Raw genomic sequence first — 25,304 nt, forward strand, 5'->3', positions numbered from 1 at the left:
GTACTGATATATTTGCAAATGATAGGGAATAATATACATTTAATATGTACGTAAAATCAAATTTTTATTATATAATTATACTGCTCTTCCTTAAAATTTTATATAATTATATTAGACCTCTGTTATTTGAAAATTTACATATAGTATTCATAATGTTTATTTTTCCTAATAAATAGATCTTTTCTTCAGTTAAAATTCACTGCATTTGATTATATTACCAAAAAAATTAAATAAAAATCAGTATTTAATTTCGATTGACTTATCAATGACTTATTATAGGTCAAACCCTTATATATCTTCACACTCTAATGAATGCGAGAAGATTCATTTTCATCTTCATAAGGATATTTTAATTAAAAAAAATAACCGATAATAATTTATAATTAGTAATTAACAAACTAGTAAAAAATAGATATAAATATTAATTAAATTATGCAAAAGCATACATACTGATGAAATTTAAATTTTATAATTATCGAGTCTCAAAATTTTACTATTTAAATTAGGTTTGACTAATTAATGAAATCGAATATTTAAATAATTAATGAATTGCATCCGCTTTGAATGCGCATTGATTAAACTTAAATGTTTTTTGGAAAAAAAAATACTATATTAACATTTTGAAAAAATTTAAATTTACAGAATCATTGGTGGGTTTAGTGAGAGAATCCAGGGTAGTTGTTGCTTGCTTAAGAACAACTGTCGCAAATTCAGTCGGCAGTTTTTGCGACGGTTTTGTTGGATTGTTAATTGGCCAAGAATAATTACATTTTTATATTATTATTATTTTTATGATTATTATATATGTATAAAAAAAGAATTGTTCGCGTTTTGTAGCAGTGGATCAAACTACTTAGAGTTTATCTACTTTTAGGTATGAAATATAATAAAAATATAATTAAAAATATAAAAAATTATACTAGCAGTCCTCGCAAACCGTTTTATATAATAAATATTTTTTCATATTTTAAAATATATTATAGATAAAAATAACTAAACAGTTAAATTAATATAAAATTTAAAAAATTGAATAAGCTAGATATCTTATGAATTGAAAACATATCTATTTAATAATAAAAAATTAATGTAATGGTATCAAAATCACTACTTTGTGACTATAACAGCTCAATTCTTGATAAACTATAAATATTATAAATAAGAATAAAATGTATTAATTGAGCAATTGAATTAATATTAAACTTGAGAAATTGAATAATTTAATTATTTTATTAATTAAAGGGCATTTTTGAAATCACAAAAATTTATACAGTAGTGTCAAAACTGCCACTGTATGTCCAAAATAACTCTTTTCTTTATAATAATACTAACCAATATAGCACATTATTTTTGCATACCTGTAATTAATAATCTTTCATATTTTAAAATATATTATAAACAAAAATAAATATATAAATCAATAAATTACATTTCAAAACAAAAATTAGATCTAAAATATTATCAACACAACAAAAGAATTATCAAAATGATATCAAAAAATGACAGAAATTTTGTAGAATAATGATAATAATAATTACGATTGAATTTTAAGAGTTTCTAATTAAAAGTATAATTATTATATTTTAAAATTGATGCGACGATATCACTAACCGTTGTTTGTGAGTGTAGCCTATTCTTTTTTTTTTTCTATTTTATATTAATACAGATCGATATAGTATACATATAAGCATTCATTTGGCATAAGTTTCCAATATCCCTTATAAATCAATCAAGCTCGATTCAAATGAAACGTCTTCATCTGGTTGCCTCTTTGAGCTGAATTTAGGCTCATCCAAACGCAACACGCCAAAGAAACACAATCAAGATCGAGCCGACAACCAGCAAGAAACATTCGATACTACAGAGCTACTGCCAAATTAACTGAAATACAACACATCCATCCACTCATCTCATCTTCTCCAACATCTGCTGTATTACATTACAATTAACTCTTGGAGGAAAAATGATGGAATAGTTACACCAGTGTAAGCAGCCAAATATAAGCCTGACCGATGACATCTACCACAGATGACAATCATGATAATGTTAAATTTTCAATCTTTACATCCTACGGAAAAAAAAAAAAAGAACCCGTCTTCGGACTAGCTCTCGATGTAACATCAGAATAGATAAAGAGAGTGAGAACGTACCGGGTGGGAGGTGAGAAAGAAAATGAAGAGAATACAGAAAGGTATCATCAAATTTGTAGCATACATGAGCACATATTCACCTTGCACGCGAACAACATATTGTTGGATTAATAAAAAATCCAGATAACTAAGTTAAAGTTCGTTCCGGTAGAAGGGGTCTTTCTACCCCATGCTATCTTCCTCAGAAATTCCATCCCCTGCATGCCTGAAACGAAATTCATTACAAACATTTGAGGTTTAATTCCATGTCAAAGTGGATTTGCCAGTTAATCTTGGAATGGTGTCGTTAAGGATAGAAGGCGTAATGTTGTGAATGTGATAATAAGGGTGCAAGAAAAGCAGACAAAGGTTTTACCAATAAAAGGTCATTGACAGTAGTGCTAATACTGGACAGAAAGGTCAGCTACAATTTTCATCCATCCATGTCCTAATCAGTTCTATAAGCACTCAATAACCTAGTGTTTTCCTTTAACTGTGGCTTTAATTTCAGGAGTGTTCAACTAAGTGGTTACTGTCTTTTTTGCTGCTTATAACTCTTCATATCTACAACGCTATAACATAGAGGATATAAGATAACGAATGGATGACCTTCAAGAACAAACCATTTACATTAAAATAGCATTCACATCTGTGTTTGTCCCACAGGAGCTTCTGCCCACAACTAGTTGTTGCCTTCCTTTTCATATTAACAATTTTCCTTCTACATCATGGGCAGCCAGTGATAACATTGTTTTAGGTGCATGTTCCTCATCCCCTGACATAATATATCCTGACTTATTTCTTGATACCAATGGAATTGAAAGTCGAACTATTGGAAGGTAAAACATAAGAGAATACATGCCTTAATTATTGGCCCAGTAACGCACAAGAATTCTTTTTTTTTTTTTTTCTAAAAATCATCTCAAAATCAACTTTTAAAATTTCCTGATGAAGTCAAGTATTTTAGGTAATTTAATGTTATGATTCAATATTACAAAGTCCCTACCATCACTGTTCCATGAAGCACATGATTACTACCTATTAGAGCCAGCCAAAAATCTTCCTTTTCACTGTGGCATCCACTCACATCAATTGTTTCAGTAACAATTTTTCCAATTTACATCAACCGCTCTTCTTCTTTTTTCCCAAAGCTTTTTTTCCTCTCCATGTTTGGTGTATTTTCCAACCATTTCTACTCTAATTATGGACAAGAACATGTCACCAAACGTTTGTATTTCACTAAGACTCCAGAAACAAAATATCACGTATGCTTTATTCAAGAACAATTCTAGTGAAGGTAGATTGACCAACATTCACTTTCAGTATTTGTAACAACATTAGCCGACATTTTCCAATGATTTTGCCAAAAGGGTACGGTTCATTTCTGAGATCCAATTTCCCCATATACATGGCATGAAATATAGAGCATGTTATTGTCAAGACGCAGAAACAAACCTCCATGACGTGGTCAAGTGACGAGTTTTTCTATCCAACTGCAAATTTTCTAAAGCAGCAGAAGCACGAACTACATCATCAGGAAGTTCATCGTTGTCATATCTCCAATTGTATTCATCTTTCCTATAGCCAGATGTGGATGACCCAGCTCTTCGATCTGAAACTCAGAATAATAAGAGAACATAAAACAATTTAACTAATGTTGCATAACCAACTTGAAATTGCCTTCATGCTCACCAGATGATTGTGAAACAGGAACAGGCCTGCAAGAAGCATCATTGCAGTACAAGTTAAGAACTGAAAGATGAACCAAGCTAAAGAAGGAAGAAAGATAAGGAAATAGTAAGTGATGATAAACCTTCCTAGTGGAGGTAGACCCCCAGCAACTGATGACGGCGAAGGCCTCCTAATATTTCTACCTTCCACGTTTGATAGAGATTCATGTTCAGGAGTGGTTGATCTCCTGTTGCTACCCCTTCCTTGAGTCAAATTCTACAAGAACACACATCACGAATATGAAACAAAGCTTATGCTTTCTAAGAAAGAGAAGAAAATAGAAGTCTACGATATGAATTGACATCCAGTAGAGCAGATCTCAACAGAAACTCAACTCATGTCTTTTAGCATGGTAAGCCGCCTGCTTAGCGTTACATGTGATATTTTTTCCTTTCGGCACATGCAGAAATATCATGATGCAAAAAGTTCTAACTGTCTAGTTCTCTAGAAATATCAGTTCTCATCTAGAATTGTTTGCTTGGGGATTACAAGAAATATCAGTTACATGTTATTACAGTAACTGCCTATACACCCATGCAACATGTTATGCTATAAAAGGCAAATTATTAACATTATATTTGCCTGCATATACTAATTTACAGTTTAACATACAAAGTGGATTTCATCAGACCTCATACTTCAAAAACCCCTCAAGAACATCCAAAAGCAAAGGCCCGCTGTCTCCAATCCGATTAAGGTCATATCCATTCTTGTTGCTGAATTCTTTTAATTCATTTTTCCAGGAATCCTTTGGCTGAAATTGAAAAATAAAAATAAAATAAAATAGATAAACCTGTCCATCATCATAAACAAATAAATCCGACCTCCAAAGTAACAACAGTGGGAGAAAGTACCAAATTACACTCTGGAAGGTAGACTTTCAATGTGTGATTTAATTGAGCCCAGTCCAAATATTCACATATTAGTGCAGTTAGAAGCCTTCCTGAATTATGGCACCAAATTGTGAGACAAGGGAAAATATTAGCCCACAAAATCTCATAAAACTTGAACTCTCTTGGAAGCTCCAAAGCCACCTGATTAAGTAGTAATAATCCTAATAACTTTTGAACAGCAAAAATTGTTTTCAATAATATAAGAAGAGACTTCACTGAATATGCCATAGAAATTAAAAGTTTCTAACTTAGTCTGCAGAGTCATACACAATGAGTAATGGTGCGCAGTTCCTTATAGATTTCAAAGTCAGTGGAAATATTCTGTATCAGGAATGCGGAATGAGAGAAAGACGAGACGATAGAAATATAGCCTGGTTTTACATACATAGATGGCATCAACATCATTGGAAAAATAGTACAGACTGCTGAAACTAAAATTACCTGAAGGTGAGTTATGGAGTTGCTTTGCCCGTTCATTGCAGCTACCCAATAGTGCAGGAGGCAAACCTTCTTCTTTCTCTATTACTTTATCCTCCTCTTCGATTGCTTCAAACACACTAGCTCTCAGCTCAGCCTAACATCCAAGCAAATTAAAACTTCAGCATCTTAAATGGAACCAAATGCTGAGGCACACTTCTTCAATATTCGGTGTGTGCATATACATCTCTTCTGCAGAAGTGTCTACAGATACTTGTTCAGCAAATTGATAACTCCAGAAACTCTTCATGTAATACCGAACAGATTAAGTAAAAGTATTCACTAATGTTCTACATCAGTCTGCTAAATTCCAAGAACCTTTACATGCGTCAACAACCACCAATGAAACACTGGTAAGCATTATAAAACTCCAGCATTCGAATTATGACATCTTAAAACCCGAATTTGCATATCAATGAATTATGCGTCACAGCCATTACGAAAAAAATGCAAAAGTAAACTACTACTTAGAAATATGAAAAGAAACTCAAGTGCAGCCAGCAATGAAGCCCAAGAATTCTCACTTCAGGAAATCTAACCGTGTCATATGTTAACTTGCAGAATACACCTTTATCTAATTTTCCAAACAGTCCAAATCTGAAGCGAATGTGCACCATGAAATCAGGTAAAAAAGAAAAACTATACACACCTTCCAGCACTTTCAGACGCAAACATTACAGCTACCAAAAACAAAAGTTAAAAATCAGAATAAAACACATCAACATATTTTCCGAGCAATTTGCTCTACATTACGCGATCCCCTGACTTCTTTATTGCCAGAAATGATTCAACGCCCACATGGCCACATATATCCACGGACGCAAACAGAAAAACACCAATTTACACAGAGAAACAAGAATTACAACGGAAAAACAGAAATTACGGTAAATGTGGAAAAAATTAAAATGAGGACAAGGATGCTAACACGGATCTTGGCAAGGACTCCTTTCTTCTCCAGAGTACGAGTTACCAGGGTTTTCAAATCCATCATTTCCCTCGTATAATCATCCATTTTTCCCTCAAATTTCCCAATCTCCAAGAATTCCTTCTCAGCTCAAAAAAAAATTCAAGGGTCTTCTTCGAATGCCTTCGGGTTTTGATTCTTGACTCTGGATTTGTCGAGTGGGAACTGAGAAGTAATGGGCTGATGGTTTGGCGTAATGACAATAAAAATAATTAAAAAAAAATCACAACTTTTCGGAATATATGATATGAGGTAAAGGTAAAGTTCTATTTGTTCGCCTACTGTAACTTCCCCCTCCAATTCTTTGATCGTAAAGTCTCTTTCCTGATTGCCACGCGATGTGGGCATTTTGGAACTATATTAACGCGACTTTACTAGGTACTGCATGGAACTGTGTGATATGATCCCAGGGGGGAGCCGCAGATGGAAAAAATCTTGTCTTCCCTAGTTGGACAATTCTCTCCCTGTGGATGGTCCTAAATTTCTGGGGGAACTTTTTTTACACTTTAGCCCCTCTGTCTTTCCATTTTTTCACTTAAGCCCATTAACCTAATCCCATTCTTAATGTATACTTAATGTGGGAGCACACTCGATACACATACATAATTTAATATCTTATTTTTCTTTATTTAACTAAAATATAAAAAAGTTAAATGTGCATCAATGGAAAATTCAAGTACTTATTTTACATATAAATATATATATTTGAGGGTATTTTAATAAAAATATGTAATATTTATCATACATAAATTTATTGATAAAAGTATTTATTCTATCTACTTTTCCTATTATTTATATTTTTACATTTTATTTCTTTTTATTAATTCTAATGTGGTAAACAAGCAAGATATAATATACTCCATTTATTTTGCTTTTTAAATAATTGAAAAAGGAAATGAAGATTTAAAAAAGTTTTGATTTTTAGAATTGATTATATTCAAAAATTATAAAAATAGCAAGAACTAATTTCGATTCGATGATTTTATTATATCTACCGTTGAATGAAAATCGATTTATAAGTCACAATTTGAATAATTTTATCAAAGTCGAACTTAGGGAGTGTTTTGCGAAAATTATACTTTTTCAAAAGTGTTTGATAATAATTTTTATTTTTTGATAAGTGACTAAAATGTAAAAGTTTGAAGTATTTCGAATATTAGTTCGGAAAAAAAATGATATGGAAGTGTTTAATAAAAAAATTAATATATTATCAATTTATTTGTGAAATTATTTAACGTAGATGGGTAAATTTTTGTTATTACTATGATAGGATACTTTTGAAATATTCAAAAAACAATTAGGACAAAAAAGTCGTAACAAAATTAAACTCAATTACGAAAAATGGTCAAATCGCTTTAAAGAATTCAAAAGTATAGCCATTCGAGTCAGGCGCTTTATCTTCTGCAATATAAAAAATCGTCATTTAAGTAATAACTGTTAAAAAAATCGCCATTTAAGTGAACGTTAACCAATTTAAGTAAGAAAAAGAAATTAAATAAGAATATGATGTGTAAATATTATTTTAGAACAACAATTTAATTTACATGTATTTATTATCATTTTTACTTTTTACAATATTGATTAGGAATATATTGAAGTTAGTTTGATTTTTTATTTTTTCACATCCATTTTCAGATCATTTTCTTTATACTAATTGAATAAATAAAAATATTAACAAATGTCAATATGGCAATAAAAAAATGGGTAAATTACACAAACTCATACGAAATTTGGTATAATTATGAATACTCTTTCATTATTTGAAAAATTATAAATATCCTCTTAATGTAGGGTGATAAAAAATAAAAATTTAAAGATGACTAAACGGATTAATATAATTGTTAAATAATTATTAACATTAAAAAATATTATTAAATATTTATAATTATATCAAAATTTTAAAAAACTTTGTTATAATATATGCTAAAAGAATTATAAATAAAAATTGAAGCAAGTGCTCAATAATTCCATCTTTTGGCCAAATTCTTTGTAATTTATTTTATCTTTACCTTTATTCCTTTTGTCTTTATCCCCAATTCCTCACTCCCTCCAAATTTTAAAACCAAAGATTTCAGTTCAGTGGAAGTGGACTACACTCACCATCCATCACATTCTTGTGTTGCTTCATTCCTCTCTTCCGTTTGCTTGCCCAACAAAACTCCGCCACCTCTCCACCACCCTCCGCCGCCGTCAGCCACCACTTTATCCTCCGAACCCATTTCCAAGAAAAGGAGGATTTGAACTCTGCTCATCAATAATGGCGCCCATTGATCCTCACTCCTATGCAGACTCCACCCACCCCCTCACCACCCATATCTCCCTCTCCTTGTACTTCGACTTCGCTTCCTCCACCATTCTCTCCTCCGCAGTCCTCTCTCTTGCCGCCCCTTACTCCGGCTCCTTCACCCTCGATTCCCGCTCCCTCTTGATCTCCGACGTCCTCGACCTCGCTACTCTGACTCCCCTCCCCTTCACTCTGCAGCCCACTTCTCCGGACGCCATTTTGGGACAATCCCTCACGGTCACCCTCTCCGACCATTCCCAGTTGTTGGTCATCTTCAAAACTGCCCCCTCCTCCTCCGCCCTCCAGTGGCTTTCCCCTGCTCAAACGTTTAATAAGTCGTTCCCCTTTGTTTACACCCAATGCCAGGCCATCCACGCCAGGTCTGTTTTCCCCTGCCAAGACACCCCGGCTGCCCGTATCAAATATGCCGCGAAATTGAATATCCCGCGCTATTTATCGGCTGTGATGGGTGCAAAACACGTTGGTAGGCGGGACCCTGTTCCCGGGGAGTGCCGGGATGCCTGTGATGATTCTTTGTGGTGTGGGGAAGGGAGGGTTGTTGAGGAATTTGTCATGGAGCAGCCCATCCCACCGTACTTGTTTGCATTTGCAGTTGGGGAGTTGGGTTTTAGGGAGGTGGGTCCTAGAACCAAGATTTATTCAGAGGCCGTCCCCGGGGTGTTGGATGCTGCTGCTAGAGAGTTTGCTGGGACGGAGGAGATGATTAAGGTAGGAGAGGGATTGTTTGGGCCTTATGAGTGGGAGAGGTTTGATTTGTTGGTTTTGCCACCGAGTTTCCCATATGGAGGAATGGAGAACCCAAGGATGGTGTTTTTGACCCCCACAGTGATTAAGGGGGACGGGACTGGTGCACAGGTTGTGGCTCACGAGCTCGCTCATAGCTGGACCGGAAATTTGATTACCAACAAGACTAATGATCACTTCTGGTTAAATGAGGTAATTGCTTGTTTTGTATACTTGGTAATGGTTTGTATTAAGTGGCAGGCGATTTGGTTTTTTTAAGAGGCATTTATAAGTATAAGGAGTTAATGCAACTGAATTGCTAATTCATGCTAAGATCAGTAGCACTCATGTTAAGATGGAATTCTTTTTATGATATTGGAAAATTTTGATTTGATGATGCTTTTGCACTATTTTGTATGTTAATTTTTTAAACTACGGATGCTTGTCCATTCATTTGAATATGACTTCTCAAACTCTCTGTAAGAGAAAAGTATGCCAATCGACCTTTGAGTTGTTGGTAATGATGGAGTTTATATAAGCAGATCATCTGTTTAAGTTTAATGAGACTGGGAAGTCAAGAGAAATGTGACCTCTATTTGTCTCTTCTTAAGGAGAAACGAGTACAATGCAACTTTAGCCCTTTCCTCTTTTCTCATCTTGGTTCTTTTCTTGACATTTTTATGAATGATTCCGCTAATTTTTAGATCTTGGGTTCGTGCTCGTACGTTACAGGGTATCACAACATATGCAGAGCGGCGAATAGTTGAGGCTGTGCAAGGAAAGGAAAGAGCTGTACTCAATATTGGAATTGGTTGGAAACTACTTGTTGAGGATATGGAGAGGTTTAAGGACAACATGGAATTCACAAAACTGAAAACTAACCAGCAAGGCGTGGACCCAGATGATGTCTATTCTCGAGTGCCCTATGAAAAAGGATTCCAGTTTTTGTGGCGCATTGAGAGACAGGCAAGTACATATTGGTGGCTTTTCTGCTCTTTGAAGATTATGTGTCTTTTATATCTTCATAGAAGAGTTTAATTGTTCTTGTTGTATTTTATGCACAGATCGGGAGGCCTGCATTTGACGAGTTTCTTAAAAATTATATTGCCACCTTCAAGTTCCAATCTATTGACACTGATATATTTCTTGATTTCCTGAAAGCAAATATTCCTGGAATAGAAAATCATATTGATTTGAAGGTATGGACTGAGGGTACTGGCATACCTCCAGATGCTATGGAGCCTGCTTCTGATATCTATACCAAGATTGTGTCTCTGGCTAATGAGTTTAAGGTAGGAAGGATGCGAAATGAGGATGAAGTTGCTGATTGGGGAGGACAAGAATGGGAGCTGTACTTAGAAAACCTGCCTAAATCTGTCGAAGTTTCACAGGTACTGTTAATGTATGACGAACTGATGCACTTTTTAATCACCGACAACCTTCATAACCTCCAGCTTCATCTCCCTGTTGAAATTCTTGGATAGATACAAGCTGCATTCTTGTACTATTCGTAGAGATTGTCTGTAATTTGCTTAAAGTTGCAATCATCTGCTTTCTAGATTTATTGGTTATCATTTTTCAGTTGCTATCTGTACTTTTTGTCTATTATCTAGCTCAAGGGATCTTGAATCTTTGGGACTTGCCAAGAAAACTTATGCCATCAGGACTAAGGAGTCAAGGAATTAGATTAAAAAAGGATGCTTTACAAGAATCCGAGCAGAGCTTGCAAAATTTAGCATTTTCTTCCTCAAGAATTACACGTTTTGTCATAGAGCTAATGCAGGTTTTACCATGGTGGCCATATCACAGGTATTAGCTCTAGATGCACGCTACAAGCTTTCAGAATCCAAAGATTACGAGGTAAAGGTGGCGTTTCTTCAGCTGGCTATTGCATCAAGGTGCAGTAAATACTATAGTGAGGTGGAGAAAACTCTGAAAGAAGTTGGAAGGATGCAATACCTCCGGCCGCTCTATAAGGCACTAGTCCAGGGGACGGGCAAAGAGGAGGAGAAAATATTTGCCAAGAGAGTGTTCTCAGAGGCTTGCTCTTGTTATCACCCTATAGCTCAGGGCGTCGTTGAAGCTATTCTTATTAAGTATACGTAGACAAAATGATACTCACCGCCTCTCCTCTCGTTGCTCTAACGCCAATATTTGATGGCATGTAAATGCATCCATCCTCTTTTTCTTTATTTCTTCTGTATGCGAGATAAAAATATAATAATAATTAACGTGTATACGACTTTTTCATTATATATATATGAACATACAGTTTGAATTCAATTACAATGGTTGAAGTTAGCTAAATTCGAGCGTTATTTAAATGTAAAAAAAAAGATAATATTTATTCTAATATATAGTATTTCCCGCTCTTTTAGTTTGAATTCATGAAATATTTAACCTTGGGAGGAAACACTTTTATCTTTCATTCAAATATGAAATATTTATGGTACTAAAAAAAAAAAAAAAGCAATGTAATAAATATAATGATGCCTATGTATTAGAAGGTAATATATATAAAATTTGCAATGAACATATTATGCAATAAATTTGATTTTTCTTTTTTCTTATTAATTATCATATTTTTTTATAAGGATGATGGTATACTTATTATTACATACATCAGTGTAGGGAGATGTATAAGGATGGTATTATTTGACTTTTAATGAGATAGTAATAAGTCAATCAGTAGTAAATACAAAAGTTTATTTAATTTATTTTGCTAAAATTAATAAATTTTGACTAACGGAATTATCTATTTATCAGAATAATTAAAAATATTAAATATAATTTTTTTAATTATAATTGATTGTATCAAATTTTATGAGTGGTATAATTATCCTAAAATCTATTTAAAATAAAAATAAGGATTATTAGGAATCATATGAACTAAAGAGATTTGGCAATGCATTCAATCTTTTGGCCAAATTCTCTGTAGTTTATTTCATCTTTACCTTTATTCCTTTTGTCTTTATTCCCAATTCTTCTCTCCCTCCAATTTTTTAAACCCTAATTTCAGTTCAGTGGATTACACTCACTCACCATCCATCACATTCTTTGCCTAATCCCATTCCTCTCTTCCATTGCTTGCGCGACAAGATTCCGCCACCTCTCTACCACCCTCCGCCGCCGTTAACCACCACTTTATCCTCTGCACCCATTTCCCAGAAAAGGAGAATTTGAACTCTGCTCATCTATAATGGCGCTCATTGATCCTCACTCCTACACAGACTCCACCCACCCCCTCACCACCCACATCTCCCTCTCCTTCTACTTCGACTTTGCTTCCTCCACCATTCTCTCCTCCGCCGTCCTCTCTCTCGCCGCCCCTTACTCCGGCGCCTTCACCCTCGATTCCCGCTCCCTCTCGATCTCCCAAGTCCTTGACATCGCCACTCTGACCCCTCTCCCCTTCACTCTGCAGCCCACTTCCCCCGACGCCATTTTGGGTCAATCCCTCACTGTCACCCTTTCCAACCACTCCCAGTTGTTGGTCATCTTCAAAACTGCCCCCTCCTCCTCTGCCCTTCAGTGGCTTTCTCCTCCCCAAACGTTTAATAAGTCGTTCCCCTTTGTTTATACCCAATGCCAGGCCATCCACGCCAGGTCCATTTTCCCCTGCCAAGACACCCCGGCTGCGCGGATCAAGTATGCCGCGAAATTGAATATCCCGCGCTATTTATCAGCTGTGATGGGTGCAAAACACGTTTGTAGGCGGGACCCTATTCCCGGGGAGTGTGGCGGTGCTTGTGACGATTCGTTGTGGTGTGGGGAAGGGAGGGTTGTTGAGGCGTTTGTGATGGAGCAGCCCATCCCGCCGTATTTGTTTGCATTTGCCGTTGGGGAGTTGGGTTTTAGGGAGGTGGGTCCTAGAACCAAGGTTTACTCGGAGGCTATTCCTGGGGTGTTGGATGCTGCAGCTACAGAGTTTGCAGGGACGGAGGAGATGATTAAGGTAGGAGAGGGGTTGTTTGGGCCTTACGAGTGGGAGAGGTTTGATTTGTTGGTTTTGCCACCGAGTTTTCCCTATGGAGGAATGGAGAACCCAAGGATGGTGTTTTTGACCCCCACGGTCATTAAGGGGGATGCCACTGGCGCGCAGGTAGTGGCTCATGAGCTTGCTCATAGCTGGACCGGGAATCTGATTACCAATAAGAGTAATGATCACTTCTGGTTAAATGAGGTAATTGCTTGTGTTGTATACTTGGTTATGGTTTATGTTAAGTGACAGGCGATTTGTTTTTTATAAGAGGTCATATGCACGTATGACGAGTTGATGAAATTGAATTGCTAAATCATGCTAAGATTAGTAACACTCATCTATAGATGGTATTCACTTTGTGATACTGGAAAATTTTGATATGTTGATACTTTTGACCTGTTCTGTATGTTAATTTTCAAAACTATTGAATGCTTGTACACTCTTTTGAATATGACTTGTCAAAACTGTCTAAGAGAAAAGTATGCCTCTATTTGTTGGTAAATGATGAAGTTTGGATAAGCAGATCCACTTAAGAGAAATGCAGCCTCTATTTGTCTCGTCTTGAGGAGAAGAGTCACTGCAATTTTAGCCCTTTCTCTTTTTAATCTTGGTTTCTTTCTTGACTTTGTTATGGAGGTTTCCGCTAATCTTGAGATTTTGGTTTTGTTCGCACACAATACAGGGTTTCACAACATATGCGGAGCGCCGGATAGTTGAGGCTGTGCAAGGAAAGGAAAGAGCTGTACTTAATATCGGAATTGGTTGGAAAGGACTTGTTGAGGATATGGAGAGGTTTAAGGACAATATGGAATTCACAAAATTGAAAACTAACCAGCAAGGAGTGGACCCAGATGATGTTTATTCTCAAGTGCCCTATGAAAAAGGATTCCAATTTTTGTGGCGCATTGAGAGACAGGCAAGGACATACTTAATACTTTTTCGCCCTTTGGAGATTATGTTTCTTTTATATGTTCTTAGAAGAGCTTAATTGTTTTCATTGAATTTTATGCACAGATTGGGAGGCCTGCATTTGATGAGTTCCTTAAAAAGTATATTGCCACCTTCAAGTTCCAATCTATTGACACTGACACATTTCTTGATTTCCTGAAAGCAAATGTTCCTGGAATAGAAAGTCATATTGATTTGAAGGAATGGACTGAGGGTACTGGCATACCTCCAGATGCTATGGAGCCTGCTTCTGATATCTATACAAAGATTGTATCTCTGGCTAATGAGTTTAAGGTAGGAAGGATGCCAAATGAGGATGAAGTTGCTGATTGGGGAGGACAGGAATGGGAGCTTTACTTAGAAAACCTTCCTAAATCTGTTGAAGCTTCACAGGTACTGTTATGGCATGACGAATTGATGCACTTTCTATTACCTAGACAGCCTTCATAATCAATAAACTTCATCTGCCTGTTTAAATTCTTTGATAAACACAACTTATATTCTTGCAGCATCCTAGAGATTGGTTCTCTAATTTGCCCAAAGTTGCAATCTTCTGCTTTTTAGACTTTTAGCGTCTTAATTAGAAGAAGTAGGTGGTTATCTTAGTTCAGTTGCTATCTGTACTTTTTTTCTATTTTCTTTGTTTCCCAGTATATCTTCTCCACTTCTCTTGTCATATAAGATAAAGCAAATGTTAACTTTAGTTGATCAAATTCCACATCACCATCTGTCCTCTATTCTTGAGAATAGTTTCAGTCTCTGGTATTTATCGAGTAGAAGCTCCTTACTTTTAGCCCAAGGGATCTTGAATTTTTTTTAGACTTGCCAAGGAAACTTGAGGAGAAGGCTTCATATGTGATAGTGCTTAAATAATATCATTATTCTCTCCTCAAATATTATATGCTCCTTATTCCATCAGGAGACGAGGAATTAGATTAAAATGAAGATGCTTTTGTAAGAATTCAAGCCTGCAAGATTCATCATTTTCTTCCTATAGAATAACACCTTCCCGATGTAGAGCTAATGCAGCTTTACCATGTTGACCTTGCCACAGGTATTAGCTCTGGATGCACGATACAGGCTTTCAGAATCAAAAGATTATGAGGTCAAGGTGGCATTTCTTCAGCTTGCTATTTCATCAAGGTGCAGTAATTACTATAACGAGGTTGAGAAAACTCTGAAGGAAGTTGGAAGGATGAAATATCTCCGCCCACTCTATACTGGACTAGTCCAGGGCACCGGCAAAGAAGAGGAGAAAATATTTGCCAAGAGGGTGTTCTCAGAGGCATGCGCTTGCTATCATCCTATAGCTCAGGGTGTAGTTGAGTCTATCTTTGCTAAACATATGTAAACCAGAAGATGCTCACCGTTGTACTCTAGTTGCTCTAACCCGAATACTTCTTGTAAATGCACTTTTCTGGGATCTGGCTGAATAATGAATGCTTTTCATCCGCCGTTTCATCCTCCTGGCCACCTTGTTGATATTGGCTTTTGCTAGAAGACAGTGCGAGTCTTTTCTTGATTTAGTTCTGCATCTAATTTTACAGTGTGGAGAAATACAGTAACTGTTACTACAGAAAATCAATCCATCAAACCTTTGAAATGCTCTGTATGGCTGTAGTTTATCACCTGCCTAAATTTGCTCTGCTTGATTCCTTATATCTTGATTTTAATTTTTAAATTATATTTTATTGGATATTAATGAATTTTAAATTATTTTAAAATGTTGTGTTTCTAGTCAAATTCTTGTAGATTAGAAAGCCCATTTATCAAAATGATAAGTCTTGGGCTTGTAGAGTATACCCCACTTCCCTGATTAGTTCTAAATGGATTCTATCGAAATATGTTATATCTCTAGATGTTCGCTTTCGAGTAATGTGTGTTTGTACCTTTCACTCTTGAGTAGTGTTTGTTTAAATATACAAAGAATACAGATATTATAAAAAATAAACATGAAATACATTATTAATTTATAATAAAATATTTCAATTAATAAATACCATCCTACATTATATATATGTGTGTGTGTGTAAAACTCAACAAAACCATTTCTTCATAGGCTTCAAGAAATTAGGTTTCTCAACTAAACAAATGACAGTGCAATGAATAATACTGCACCAACTCCATATCATCCATCATCAGCTCCACTTCTCATTCCACTATATAATACCCTTCTCACATTTCCCCCAATCCATCAATCATTCTCAACATTCATATCTCATTTCCCTCCTCTTCTTCGCTCACATCCAATATGCCTAAATTTCTCAATTTAATTATTTGCTTCTTACTTCTAACCATCCCATTCGCCACTTCATCAAGAGTTCTTGACCAACTAACTCCACAGCTTCCTGTCTCCAACGAGTTGCCTGATGAAAGTAACCTTGTAACCCTGCCCGAAACACAGCCTACCGCCACCACAACCACTTCAACCACCAATGTAGCACCAATTTCTGAACCTCCCATCCTAGAAGAACCGGCCCCCGTCATTGCACCCGTGCCACCACCAGTTACCACCCCTACCACCACTCCAACCACTGATGTGGCACCGGTTGCTGACCCTTCTATCGGGGAAGAATCAGCTCCCATTGTTGCACCCGTGCCACCACCAGTCACCACTCCTACCGCCACTGCAACATCCGGTGGGGTTGCCACTGGCACAAACGGTGCCATCTCGGACCACCCCACGTTGTCTTTCTTCATGCACGACATCCTCGGTGGCACGCACCCCTCTGGCCGAGTAGTCACCGGCGTCGTGGCCAACTCCGACGCCAACAACCTCCCATTCTCCGTGCCCAACAACCAAATCTTCCCCATCAACGGTGGCGTCCCCCTCAACACCATCAACGGAGTCATCAACAACAACAACTACCCCTCCCTCGTCGGCCTCAACGGCTCCCCTACCAACACCCTTGTCCAAAGCAACGGCAACAACGTCGTCGCCAGCAACAACCAAGCCTTCGTGACGGCGGGGCAACTCCCAGCCGGCCTCACCCTCCAACAACTGATGTTCGGGACCGTGACGGTGGTCGACAATGAGATCACAGAAGGGCACGAGCTGGGGACCTCTGTGCTGGGAAGAGCACAGGGCTTTTACATGGTGAGCTCAAGCGACGGCAGCAGCCACACGGTGGCGCTGACGGTGGCATTCCACGGCGGGGAACACGATCATGAGATTCTTGATACAGTGAGCTTCTTTGGGGTTCATCGGACAGCCACGCCAATATCACACATAGCCATTGTTGGAGGGACAGGGAAGTACGAGAATGCAAAAGGGTATGCTACAATTGAGACACTTCCACATGAGGATCAGCACACCACAGATGGCCTTGAAACCATTACTCATTTCACTCTTTATCTTACTCCTTAATTAGAGCCTCTTTTTCCCTTCTTTCTTGAATGATTTGTGGGGTTTAAGTTACTGTGTGTTAATGATGATGTAAGACAAATTAATGTTTGTGATCAGTGTTATAAGAAGAAAGTTTGTCCAAATCAGTTCACATTTTATGTTGGAAATTCATGTTATATATGTTGCATGTGTACAAAATTTATATTATCTATGTATTAATTTGTTAAATATATATACATATAATGTGTGTGTATATATATACAAGTTTGATCTATTTTGTTTGGTTGATTATGCAGGATATGATTCTCTACATAATAATCTATTCTGTTGGTGCATATATATTAAGCTCGTTATAAATTGAAGGCTCGATATTACTAATATGGTGTGAACCCTTATTGAAAAGTGGGTACACAATCCATCTCGTATATTTAACTACAATGCAAATTTATTGAACCAAAAAACCCCTACTTTTTGATATAGGCGTGCTCGATAATTAATTAAATAAATGATTATCATGGAAGAAATAAATATAGTTAAGGGCATTTCAGACAATTCACATCGCCGGCATTATATCTGTATTAATTTTTTTTTTTTCCAAAAAAAATATTTTTCATGACTGGAAATATCTCTTTGCTTTCCAGTTAAAATTCATGGTTCCATCCATGCAAGAAATTAGAATTGAAGTCTTCCAAACTTCTCTGTAAGAAAAAAAGAAAAAAAAGAAAAGAAATCTTGCAAGAAACATCTCTAGTAATATTTTTTTTTTTTAATTTCTACATTGAAATTGGTTCGGAAGAAGGTCGTGAGTAGTGTTTGAGGTGGAGATGGGGTTTACTATCCCCGTCAGATGATCGAAAGTGTGAGGTATCTTAGCCTCTCAATCTTAGATCCTGAGTTCGCATGTTACACAACTAGTTATGTTTGTAGAAGTGATCCTTAACTAAAATCTTTCAATATCTGAACCAGAGTTCGTTTAAGCTAATAATTAATTGTGGTTGCAGAGATTTTTTGCTACGTTTAATTACTAGCCAAAAGAAGATAATTCTAGCAAATACAAATCAACCATGACTTCGCAAAGGCCATTAACCGTTGTTTGTACAAGTGTAGCTAATACATTAGTCATGGCTAAAACCATACAAATATTTTGGTTATGACTAAAAATCATAGTGAATAGTGATTATCGTGATAAAAATTTAAGTTTTTGCTACAATTTTATTTAACCGTGGTTAATAGTAGCAATTTACAATGATTTTTGAGCCGTGGTTATTTATAGTGTAGCAAAACCTCAATTTTTTTTTTTATAGTGAGAACTAATCTTTGGTGTCATAAATGCATGTTTGTTTAACAAAGTCAACCAATATTTATAAAGGGCTGGCAAATTAATTGTCAGAAATTGTACGGAGTCATGTATCCAACTGAGAACTCAGACCCTCAAATGGTGGAAGCATCAATGATTGCCATTCTAGATTATTAGGCCTCGATCCGATAAAAATATCACATAAAATCTTAACCTATCTTGCGATTATTTAATTTTTGGAAGGCAAAATATTCAATTAAGAGGTTTAGACCTCTTTAACCCCTATCGTGACCCACATCGAATGTGAAATAATTAAGGAATATTGTTTGGTTAGGTATTTATTAAATCTTATTTAGGTCATATGTCAAACAATAAACAAAGAAAATATTTGTGGTTAGATTTTGTCCCCTCTAACTTATATTATACTTCAAATGAAATAATTAAATGAGATTCTCTCTCTCTCTCTCTCTCTCTCTCTCTCTCTCTCTCTCTCTCTTATATATATATATTATTAATATTTAAAGTAAAAATTACAAATAAATTTTCCCATTGTATAGTTGAAGAGTTCAATGTCAACTTTAAATATGTAAATACAAAAACATAAATAAAAAAAAGTAAATCAAGATTAAAATTATTATAATAATAAAAAAATAGTCCAAACTCCAAAGAACTGAATTTATTTACAAAAAAATCAAAACAACTAAAAGCATCAATCAATATATACTTTATAGCTTTTGATTCAAAAGTATTTATTTATTTTTGACAATTTTTAAAATAGAATCATTACTTACAAATACTTTAAAGTAGTTTTTTTAAAGTCGGAATCTAATAAATATATTTTTTTTAAAAAAGAAAAAAATTAATGCAAACACTCCCGAAATTTGAACATCATTGAATGGGTTTGAAATTTCTCTTGGAGGATGAGAAAATCAATTTTGTTTTATGCATTTAGGACTATTAATTATTGTTTCCAAGAATTTTCCCATGAACAATTAATATGACTATATATCACTTGTCAATTGATAGTACATCACTTTGAACCTTAGTTGCTAAAATTTCCATTTGGTTGGAACTTGACTCCTTCCAAACTCATACATAAATGTTTGGAGTTATGGTTCTTGAAAATATGTTTGAAGAATTTTTTTTAAAATTTATGTGGAATTAAAAATAGAAAAATTATCAAACCTCTTTACAATATCTTTTCTTCTTCTTAAAAAATAGGACAATTTTTTAGCATATAATAAGGATTTCATACATGTAACGTATATGTATTACTTAGAATAAAAAATTAAATAAAATTTAAAATAGAAAAGTCAATTTATTTTCATGGATTGGAGTTCCTTGTGTTTGATTAAATGAAAAGTGAATGTATATAAACATAAAAAAAAAAAAAAAAAGTTGTTAAAATAAAAAATCTATATGTAAACAACTCAAATCAATGTGATGTGATGTGGGTAAGAAGGATTGAATGTTTGAAGAAGTCTTATTTGTCTAGCTGCAGTTGATGGGATAGAGGAAGAGTCCTCATGGACTTACATAGACCTACAGGAGACTCCACCCCTTCTTGTTGGGAAGACTTACTTGACTTCAAATATTATTAAAAATTACATTTTGACCTCTTCTATTTTTTAATATTTGAATTCCCCACATGCCCATTTACTGATTTCTTTTATTTATGCATGAGTTAACTTCAAATATAATTGGACTAATTAAAATATATAAAAAGTGATTTTTAGTCCTTGTTCGATGTATTTCAAAAAACAAGGGTTACAACTTATTATTTTCATAAAGTAAGGGATTATACATAATATTTTAAAACATGAGGGGTCAAAATGCAATGATTGGGATATTTAACAGCAGTCTCCACTATTGAATGCCATCAAATCATGCATGAAATGGACTTCACCACCATGAAGTCTGTAATTACTGAACAATAATACAGTTTCATTACAAAAAATCATGATTATTAAGGGGTAATTAAGTAACCAGAAATTTCATAGTACTATAAGACAAGAAGTGGTGTGTTAGTCCAAGAACATCCTAAAAGCCATTTCCCGCATTACCTAATAGAGAAGAGATGAGACTCACCTGCAAGCATGAGATCATGCTGCTGCTTGTCTTTCTTCTCTCTGTCTCCATTCCGTCCCGTGCGGCAAAGCTGCCGCCGCACAGCAGCAAACACCTCTGCCTCGACGACCAGAAAACATCCTTAATGCAACTGCAAGATGACATCCTCAGCCACAACTCCTCCTCTGTCTCGTTCGATGATAATTCGTCGATGAAAGTGGCGAAATGGGACGACAGAACAGATTGCTGCTTGTGGGATGGCGTGACGTGTGATACGTCTGGCAATGTTGTCGGCCTGAACCTCAGCTACAGCAGAATTTCAGGCCACATAGGAGCCATTTTTGATCTACGCCATCTCCAGCGTCTTAATCTTGCTCGTAACAACTTCCAGCTTAGTCCAATTCCTTCTGGTTTTGAGAGGCTTACGAATTTAACGCACCTTAATCTTTCGTATTCCTGTTTTTCTGATCAAATACCAGCTGGGATTTCTCGTTTGACGAGACTAGTATCTCTTGATCTCTCGACGATTCCGTTTTGTGAGTTGCCCCCCACGTTTAATGATCCAGACTTCAATCATATCTTTGATTTCGAGGAGCTCCACAGGCTGAGGCTTGAAAGGCCGAATCTTGAGTCGGTTTTCAGGAATCTGAATAATCTAACTGAGGTTATTCTTGACAATGTGGACCTTTCAGCTCAAGGTTCCAACTGGTCTCAAGCGTTGTCTGTACTTCCAAGACTTAAGGTCTTAAGTTTGTCACACTGTCGGCTTTCAGGTCCCATCCATAGTTCGTTTGCAAATCTGATATCTCTCAACTTTATCAAGCTTGAAGGCAACAATCTCACCTCTGAGGTGCCTCGTTTTCTAGCCAGTTTCAGGGATTTGCAAGTCTTGAATCTTGCATCTACTCAACTTTACGGCAACTTTCCCCGCCAAGTTTTCCTGTTACCAAGACTACAGACCATTGATTTGTCGAAAAATCCACTCTTGACAGGTGAGTTACCTGAATTTCCCTCTCACAGTTCATTGCGACTGGTTTCACTCTACCAGACAAACTTCCAAGGAAAATTGCCTGATTCAATTGGTAATTTGAAGTTCATGACAAATTTGCTTCTCTACACCTGTAACTTTTCTGGTTTGATCCCATCATCATTTGCAAACCTGACTAGTGTGACTGAGATAGACATTAGCTATAATAAATTCAGTGGCTCAATCCCGCCTTTCAGAGATAGCGGCGTCCCAAAACTTGCAGATCTTCGGTTATCTTTCAATCTTCTCACAGGGACAATAGACCCTCTCATTTTCACACTTCCATCCCTGAAAGTTTTGTACTTGAATGACAACCATTTGAGTGGAAAATTAGAGGAGTTTCCAGCAGCCTCGTCAGTGTTGGAGCAAGTGTACTTAAATGGCAACAACCTGTCTGAGGAAATACCAAGATCGATCTCTGAGATCCCAAGCATCAGCTTTCTTTCACTTGCTGCTAACAAATTCACTGGCTCCCTCAAATTGGAAGCGTTCCAGAACCTCGATAACTTAACGAGCCTTGACCTTTCTTCCAACAGCTTAACCATTGGAACTGATCAACCAGATTTGATGTTTCCGCAGCTGCAGGAACTGAAGTTGAGCAAATGCAACTTGACAGAATTCCCCACTTTCCTCAAGAAACAAGACCAACTAAGGATTCTGAATCTGTCAAACAATCAAATAGAAGGATATGTTCCCAAGTGGTTGTGGACTAGCTCTCTCAATGAGCTGGATCTTTCACAGAATGCAGTCGATTTTCCTGAAGAACCTAATCAGGGTGACAATGCAAACAGTATACTTTCTCCATTGGTAAAGTTGGCGATGCGTTCCTGCAAAGTTTTCAGATTCCCTGAGTTTCTGAAATTGTTAGACGGTCTATGGTACCTTGACCTGTCAGGCAACAACATTGAGGGCCAAGTGCCCAACTGGATTTGGCATAGCACCCTTCAATACGTGAACATTTCGCACAACCATCTCAATTCTGTGGAAGAATTCTCTCCCAACGTCTCCTTGAATTTGTTGGCGACTCTTGACGTTCGGGGAAATTTGCTTCAAGGGTCACTTCCAAGTGGGATTTGCAGTTTGAGCAGCCTGTCCATTCTTGATGCTTCTCATAATCAGCTCAGCGGATCAATCCCCGAATGTCTAGGCATGATGAGCAATCTTACTGTGCTGAACTTGCAGGGGAACAACTATCAGCAAATCTCTTTAGATTTTGCATCAGCAAGCAGTCTGAGGTCTCTGAATATCAACAGAAATCTCTTGGAAGGACAGCTGCCAAGATCCTTGGCAAACTGTAAAATGCTTGAAGTGCTGGATCTTGGAAACAACAAGATTACAGATACATTTCCCTTCTGGTTGGATAAACTTCCTGAACTAAAAGTTCTCGTCTTGAGGAACAATAGTTTCTACGGCCAAATACACCTTCCAAGAAGAAACGTTTCCCTCTCAAAGCTAGGAATAATCGACCTATCATCCAACCAGTTCACTGGAGATTTGCCTCCAGAATTCCTGGAAAGCTTGGATGAGATGCAACTGAACAGCAAAAACAAGTCTGCCACCCTGAAAACGATAGGGCAATACGAGTACTATCAAGATTCCGTCACAATTATGAGCAAAGGAAATGAAATGGTCCTCGTGAGGATACTGACCATTTTCATATCTCTTGATCTGTCCAACAACAAGTTCCACGGGAAGATCCCTGGTGAAATCGCGGAACTAAAATCACTGGTCGTGCTCAACTTGTCACAAAATGCCTTTGATGGTGGAATCCCATCATCACTTGGGGACTTGGTTCAGCTTGAATCCTTAGATCTCTCATGGAATAAACTCTCTGGCCCTATTCCACAGCAGCTTACAAGCCTTACTTTCCTGGGGTTTTTCAATATTTCTTACAACAATCTAACAGGGCATGTGCCTCAAGGAAACCAGTTCAACACCTACTCAAGTGATTCCTATATTGGGAATACTGGATTGTGTGGGCTGCCATTGTCAACGAGATGTGTACCGATTGATGATCCAGTTCCAGAACCTCCACAGCAGGGTGAGAGTTCCACAAAAGAAAGCTTATTCGACTGGAAATTTGCATTCTCAGGTTATGGATGTGGAATAGTTGTTGGTGTTGCACTTGGGTACACATTTTTACCAGATTTGAGATTCAGTAGAGGGCGTGTACAACTTAAAAGGCGAGGAAGAAGATCATGAACTTACAATCTGTACCTCTCTTAAGTTATAGACAAGCGAGAAAAGAATCCACCTGGTCGCTGTAACTTCAAGAATATTGAGTCCATATGATGTCAAACAGCTCTACCAGTTCACTGCATTGACTATTAACCAATAAACCATCAGCAATCAAGTCTGCTCTCCACTATATTATAAATCCACTGTTGAAGAGATACAGCTCATATACATGTTTCCATAGTCATTATACAAGTTCAACAAGAAGATATTCAACTCCTTTTCAATCATCTAGCTGATCAGTTGTTCCCAATCTCCTACTCACCACATAATGGCAAATTTGCGTAGCAAGAAAAATTGTATATCAACACTATAAATCAATGCCTTCTGTTAGTTTCTATATGTAAGAAATGCATCCGATGCAGTTAACTATATACAGGAGCTTTCTTACTAGAGAGGGTAATAAAACGACTGTATTTCTTCTACATATTTGTGAAGTTTCCAACAAAAACTGAATCTTAAAAATGCACTATTCAGGGAAAAAGCCTCCTTGGAATAGCAGCTCTAGTTACAAACCTATTAAGGACTGTCTCAAACAGCATATATGACAACTAGCAAAGATAACTCCTCAAGACAATGTATACCAATCCGACCTCTGTACAGCTAGTGCACATTCTTTAGCGCACCTGAAAGCGGAGCCACCAAGAAATATCAGAAAGCAAACAGTACAGCTTTCAGCAAACTGCCTAAGAGATCTCCATATGTATAAAATGTTTCAGTAATCGAACTCTTATATCCTCTAGAATAGGTATGCCAACCCACCACTAATCAATGATCTCATCACATATGAACTGCAAATTTGCCCATTATAATTCATTGCAGCAATCACGGAAAGGGTATAATGTTTGAAAGGCCCAAGAAGACGTGGTTCAAATGACTCTTCTCTCGATAACAAGCAGCGATGCAACTACACTTATCATGTATAAGAAAACAATATAAACATCCCTCCATTCCCTCGTTACAAACTCTACCTCTCTGCTAAATTCGAGAAACTTGATTTTTAGAAGGTAATTGCTCAGAAAACTCCATGCATTCATGTGAAAGTTAATCCTAGCAGAAAGATTGACTAAGGAATCCCTTTGAGGATATCTCATTCACCATCACTACCAATGACTTCCAGTTTACAAACCACAATGCAAAAGTCATATGGAAAAGAAGTCAATCTAACAATCACCATAACATC

The 25,304-nt window shown here is 36.5% G+C and overlaps 5 protein-coding genes across 6 annotated transcripts; 4 read left to right on the top strand and 1 right to left on the bottom strand.

Moving 5' to 3' along the window:
- Positions 1-1,874: 1,874 nt before the first annotated feature.
- On the bottom strand, positions 1,875-6,491 carry LOC105166639 (protein TONNEAU 1a). Of its 2 annotated transcripts, none has more exons than XM_011086079.3 (8): positions 6,153-6,491; positions 5,192-5,324; positions 4,712-4,800; positions 4,489-4,605; positions 3,940-4,073; positions 3,819-3,844; positions 3,582-3,738; positions 1,875-2,352 (listed from the first exon to the last, which is right to left on the bottom strand). In XM_011086079.3, exons 1-8 carry the CDS (start codon positions 6,237-6,239, stop codon positions 2,310-2,312), a joined length of 786 nt encoding a protein of 261 aa, XP_011084381.1. In that variant the 5' UTR covers positions 6,240-6,491; the 3' UTR covers positions 1,875-2,309. The 2 variants fall into 2 exon arrangements, with proteins under 2 accessions (XP_011084381.1, XP_011084380.1); XM_011086078.3 differs by having other exon boundaries at positions 4,489-4,611; positions 6,153-6,488.
- Positions 6,492-8,273: 1,782 nt separating this feature from the next.
- LOC105166640 (leucine aminopeptidase) lies at positions 8,274-11,502 on the top strand. The gene is made up of 4 exons (XM_011086080.3): positions 8,274-9,432; positions 9,952-10,185; positions 10,284-10,610; positions 11,029-11,502. The coding sequence occupies exons 1-4, from the start codon at positions 8,449-8,451 to the stop codon at positions 11,323-11,325; spliced, it is 1,842 nt and encodes a 613-aa protein (XP_011084382.1). The 5' UTR covers positions 8,274-8,448; the 3' UTR covers positions 11,326-11,502.
- Positions 11,503-12,224: 722 nt separating this feature from the next.
- Positions 12,225-15,610, top strand: LOC105166641 (leucine aminopeptidase). Its single transcript, XM_011086081.3, has 4 exons — positions 12,225-13,402; positions 13,884-14,117; positions 14,216-14,542; positions 15,204-15,610. The coding sequence occupies exons 1-4, from the start codon at positions 12,419-12,421 to the stop codon at positions 15,498-15,500; spliced, it is 1,842 nt and encodes a 613-aa protein (XP_011084383.2). The 5' UTR covers positions 12,225-12,418; the 3' UTR covers positions 15,501-15,610.
- A 586-nt stretch (positions 15,611-16,196) lies between these two features.
- LOC105166657 (dirigent protein 24) lies at positions 16,197-17,673 on the top strand. The gene has a single exon (XM_011086096.3). It carries the CDS (start codon positions 16,401-16,403, stop codon positions 17,514-17,516), a length of 1,116 nt encoding a protein of 371 aa, XP_011084398.1. The 5' UTR covers positions 16,197-16,400; the 3' UTR covers positions 17,517-17,673.
- Positions 17,674-20,768: 3,095 nt separating this feature from the next.
- Positions 20,769-24,193, top strand: LOC105155199 (receptor-like protein 7). The gene has a single exon (XM_011071069.3). It carries the CDS (start codon positions 20,870-20,872, stop codon positions 24,086-24,088), a length of 3,219 nt encoding a protein of 1,072 aa, XP_011069371.1. The 5' UTR covers positions 20,769-20,869; the 3' UTR covers positions 24,089-24,193.
- The last annotated feature ends 1,111 nt before the right edge of the window (positions 24,194-25,304 follow it).

The sequence above is a fragment of the Sesamum indicum genome, linkage group LG7, assembly GCF_026168435.1.
Source record: "Sesamum indicum cultivar Baizhima isolate 11 linkage group LG7, ASM2616843v1, whole genome shotgun sequence".
Classification (NCBI taxonomy): Eukaryota; Viridiplantae; Streptophyta; class Magnoliopsida; order Lamiales; family Pedaliaceae; genus Sesamum; species Sesamum indicum.

Excerpts from the sequence above, each read along its gene's own strand:
- LOC105166639 (XM_011086078.3), bottom strand. The coding sequence starts at position 6,239 with ATGGATGATTATACGAGGGAAATGATGGATTTGAAAACCCTGGTAACT. Across the intron at positions 5,325-6,152 it reads GAGTCCTTGCCAAGATCCGT|GCTGAGCTGAGAGCTAGTGT; the intron begins GTTAGCATCCTT and ends CTTGGATGTTAG. Across the intron at positions 4,612-4,711 it reads ACCTTCCAGAGTGTAATTTG|CCAAAGGATTCCTGGAAAAA; the intron begins GTACTTTCTCCC and ends TTTCAATTTCAG.
- LOC105166640 (XM_011086080.3), top strand. The coding sequence starts at position 8,449 with ATGGCGCCCATTGATCCTCACTCCTATGCAGACTCCACCCACCCCCTC. Across the intron at positions 9,433-9,951 it reads ATCACTTCTGGTTAAATGAG|GGTATCACAACATATGCAGA; the intron begins GTAATTGCTTGT and ends CGTACGTTACAG. Across the intron at positions 10,186-10,283 it reads TGTGGCGCATTGAGAGACAG|ATCGGGAGGCCTGCATTTGA; the intron begins GCAAGTACATAT and ends TTTTATGCACAG.
- LOC105166641 (XM_011086081.3), top strand. The coding sequence starts at position 12,419 with ATGGCGCTCATTGATCCTCACTCCTACACAGACTCCACCCACCCCCTC. Across the intron at positions 14,118-14,215 it reads TGTGGCGCATTGAGAGACAG|ATTGGGAGGCCTGCATTTGA; the intron begins GCAAGGACATAC and ends TTTTATGCACAG. Across the intron at positions 14,543-15,203 it reads AATCTGTTGAAGCTTCACAG|GTATTAGCTCTGGATGCACG; the intron begins GTACTGTTATGG and ends ACCTTGCCACAG.
- LOC105166657 (XM_011086096.3), top strand. The coding sequence starts at position 16,401 with ATGCCTAAATTTCTCAATTTAATTATTTGCTTCTTACTTCTAACCATC.
- LOC105155199 (XM_011071069.3), top strand. The coding sequence starts at position 20,870 with ATGAGACTCACCTGCAAGCATGAGATCATGCTGCTGCTTGTCTTTCTT.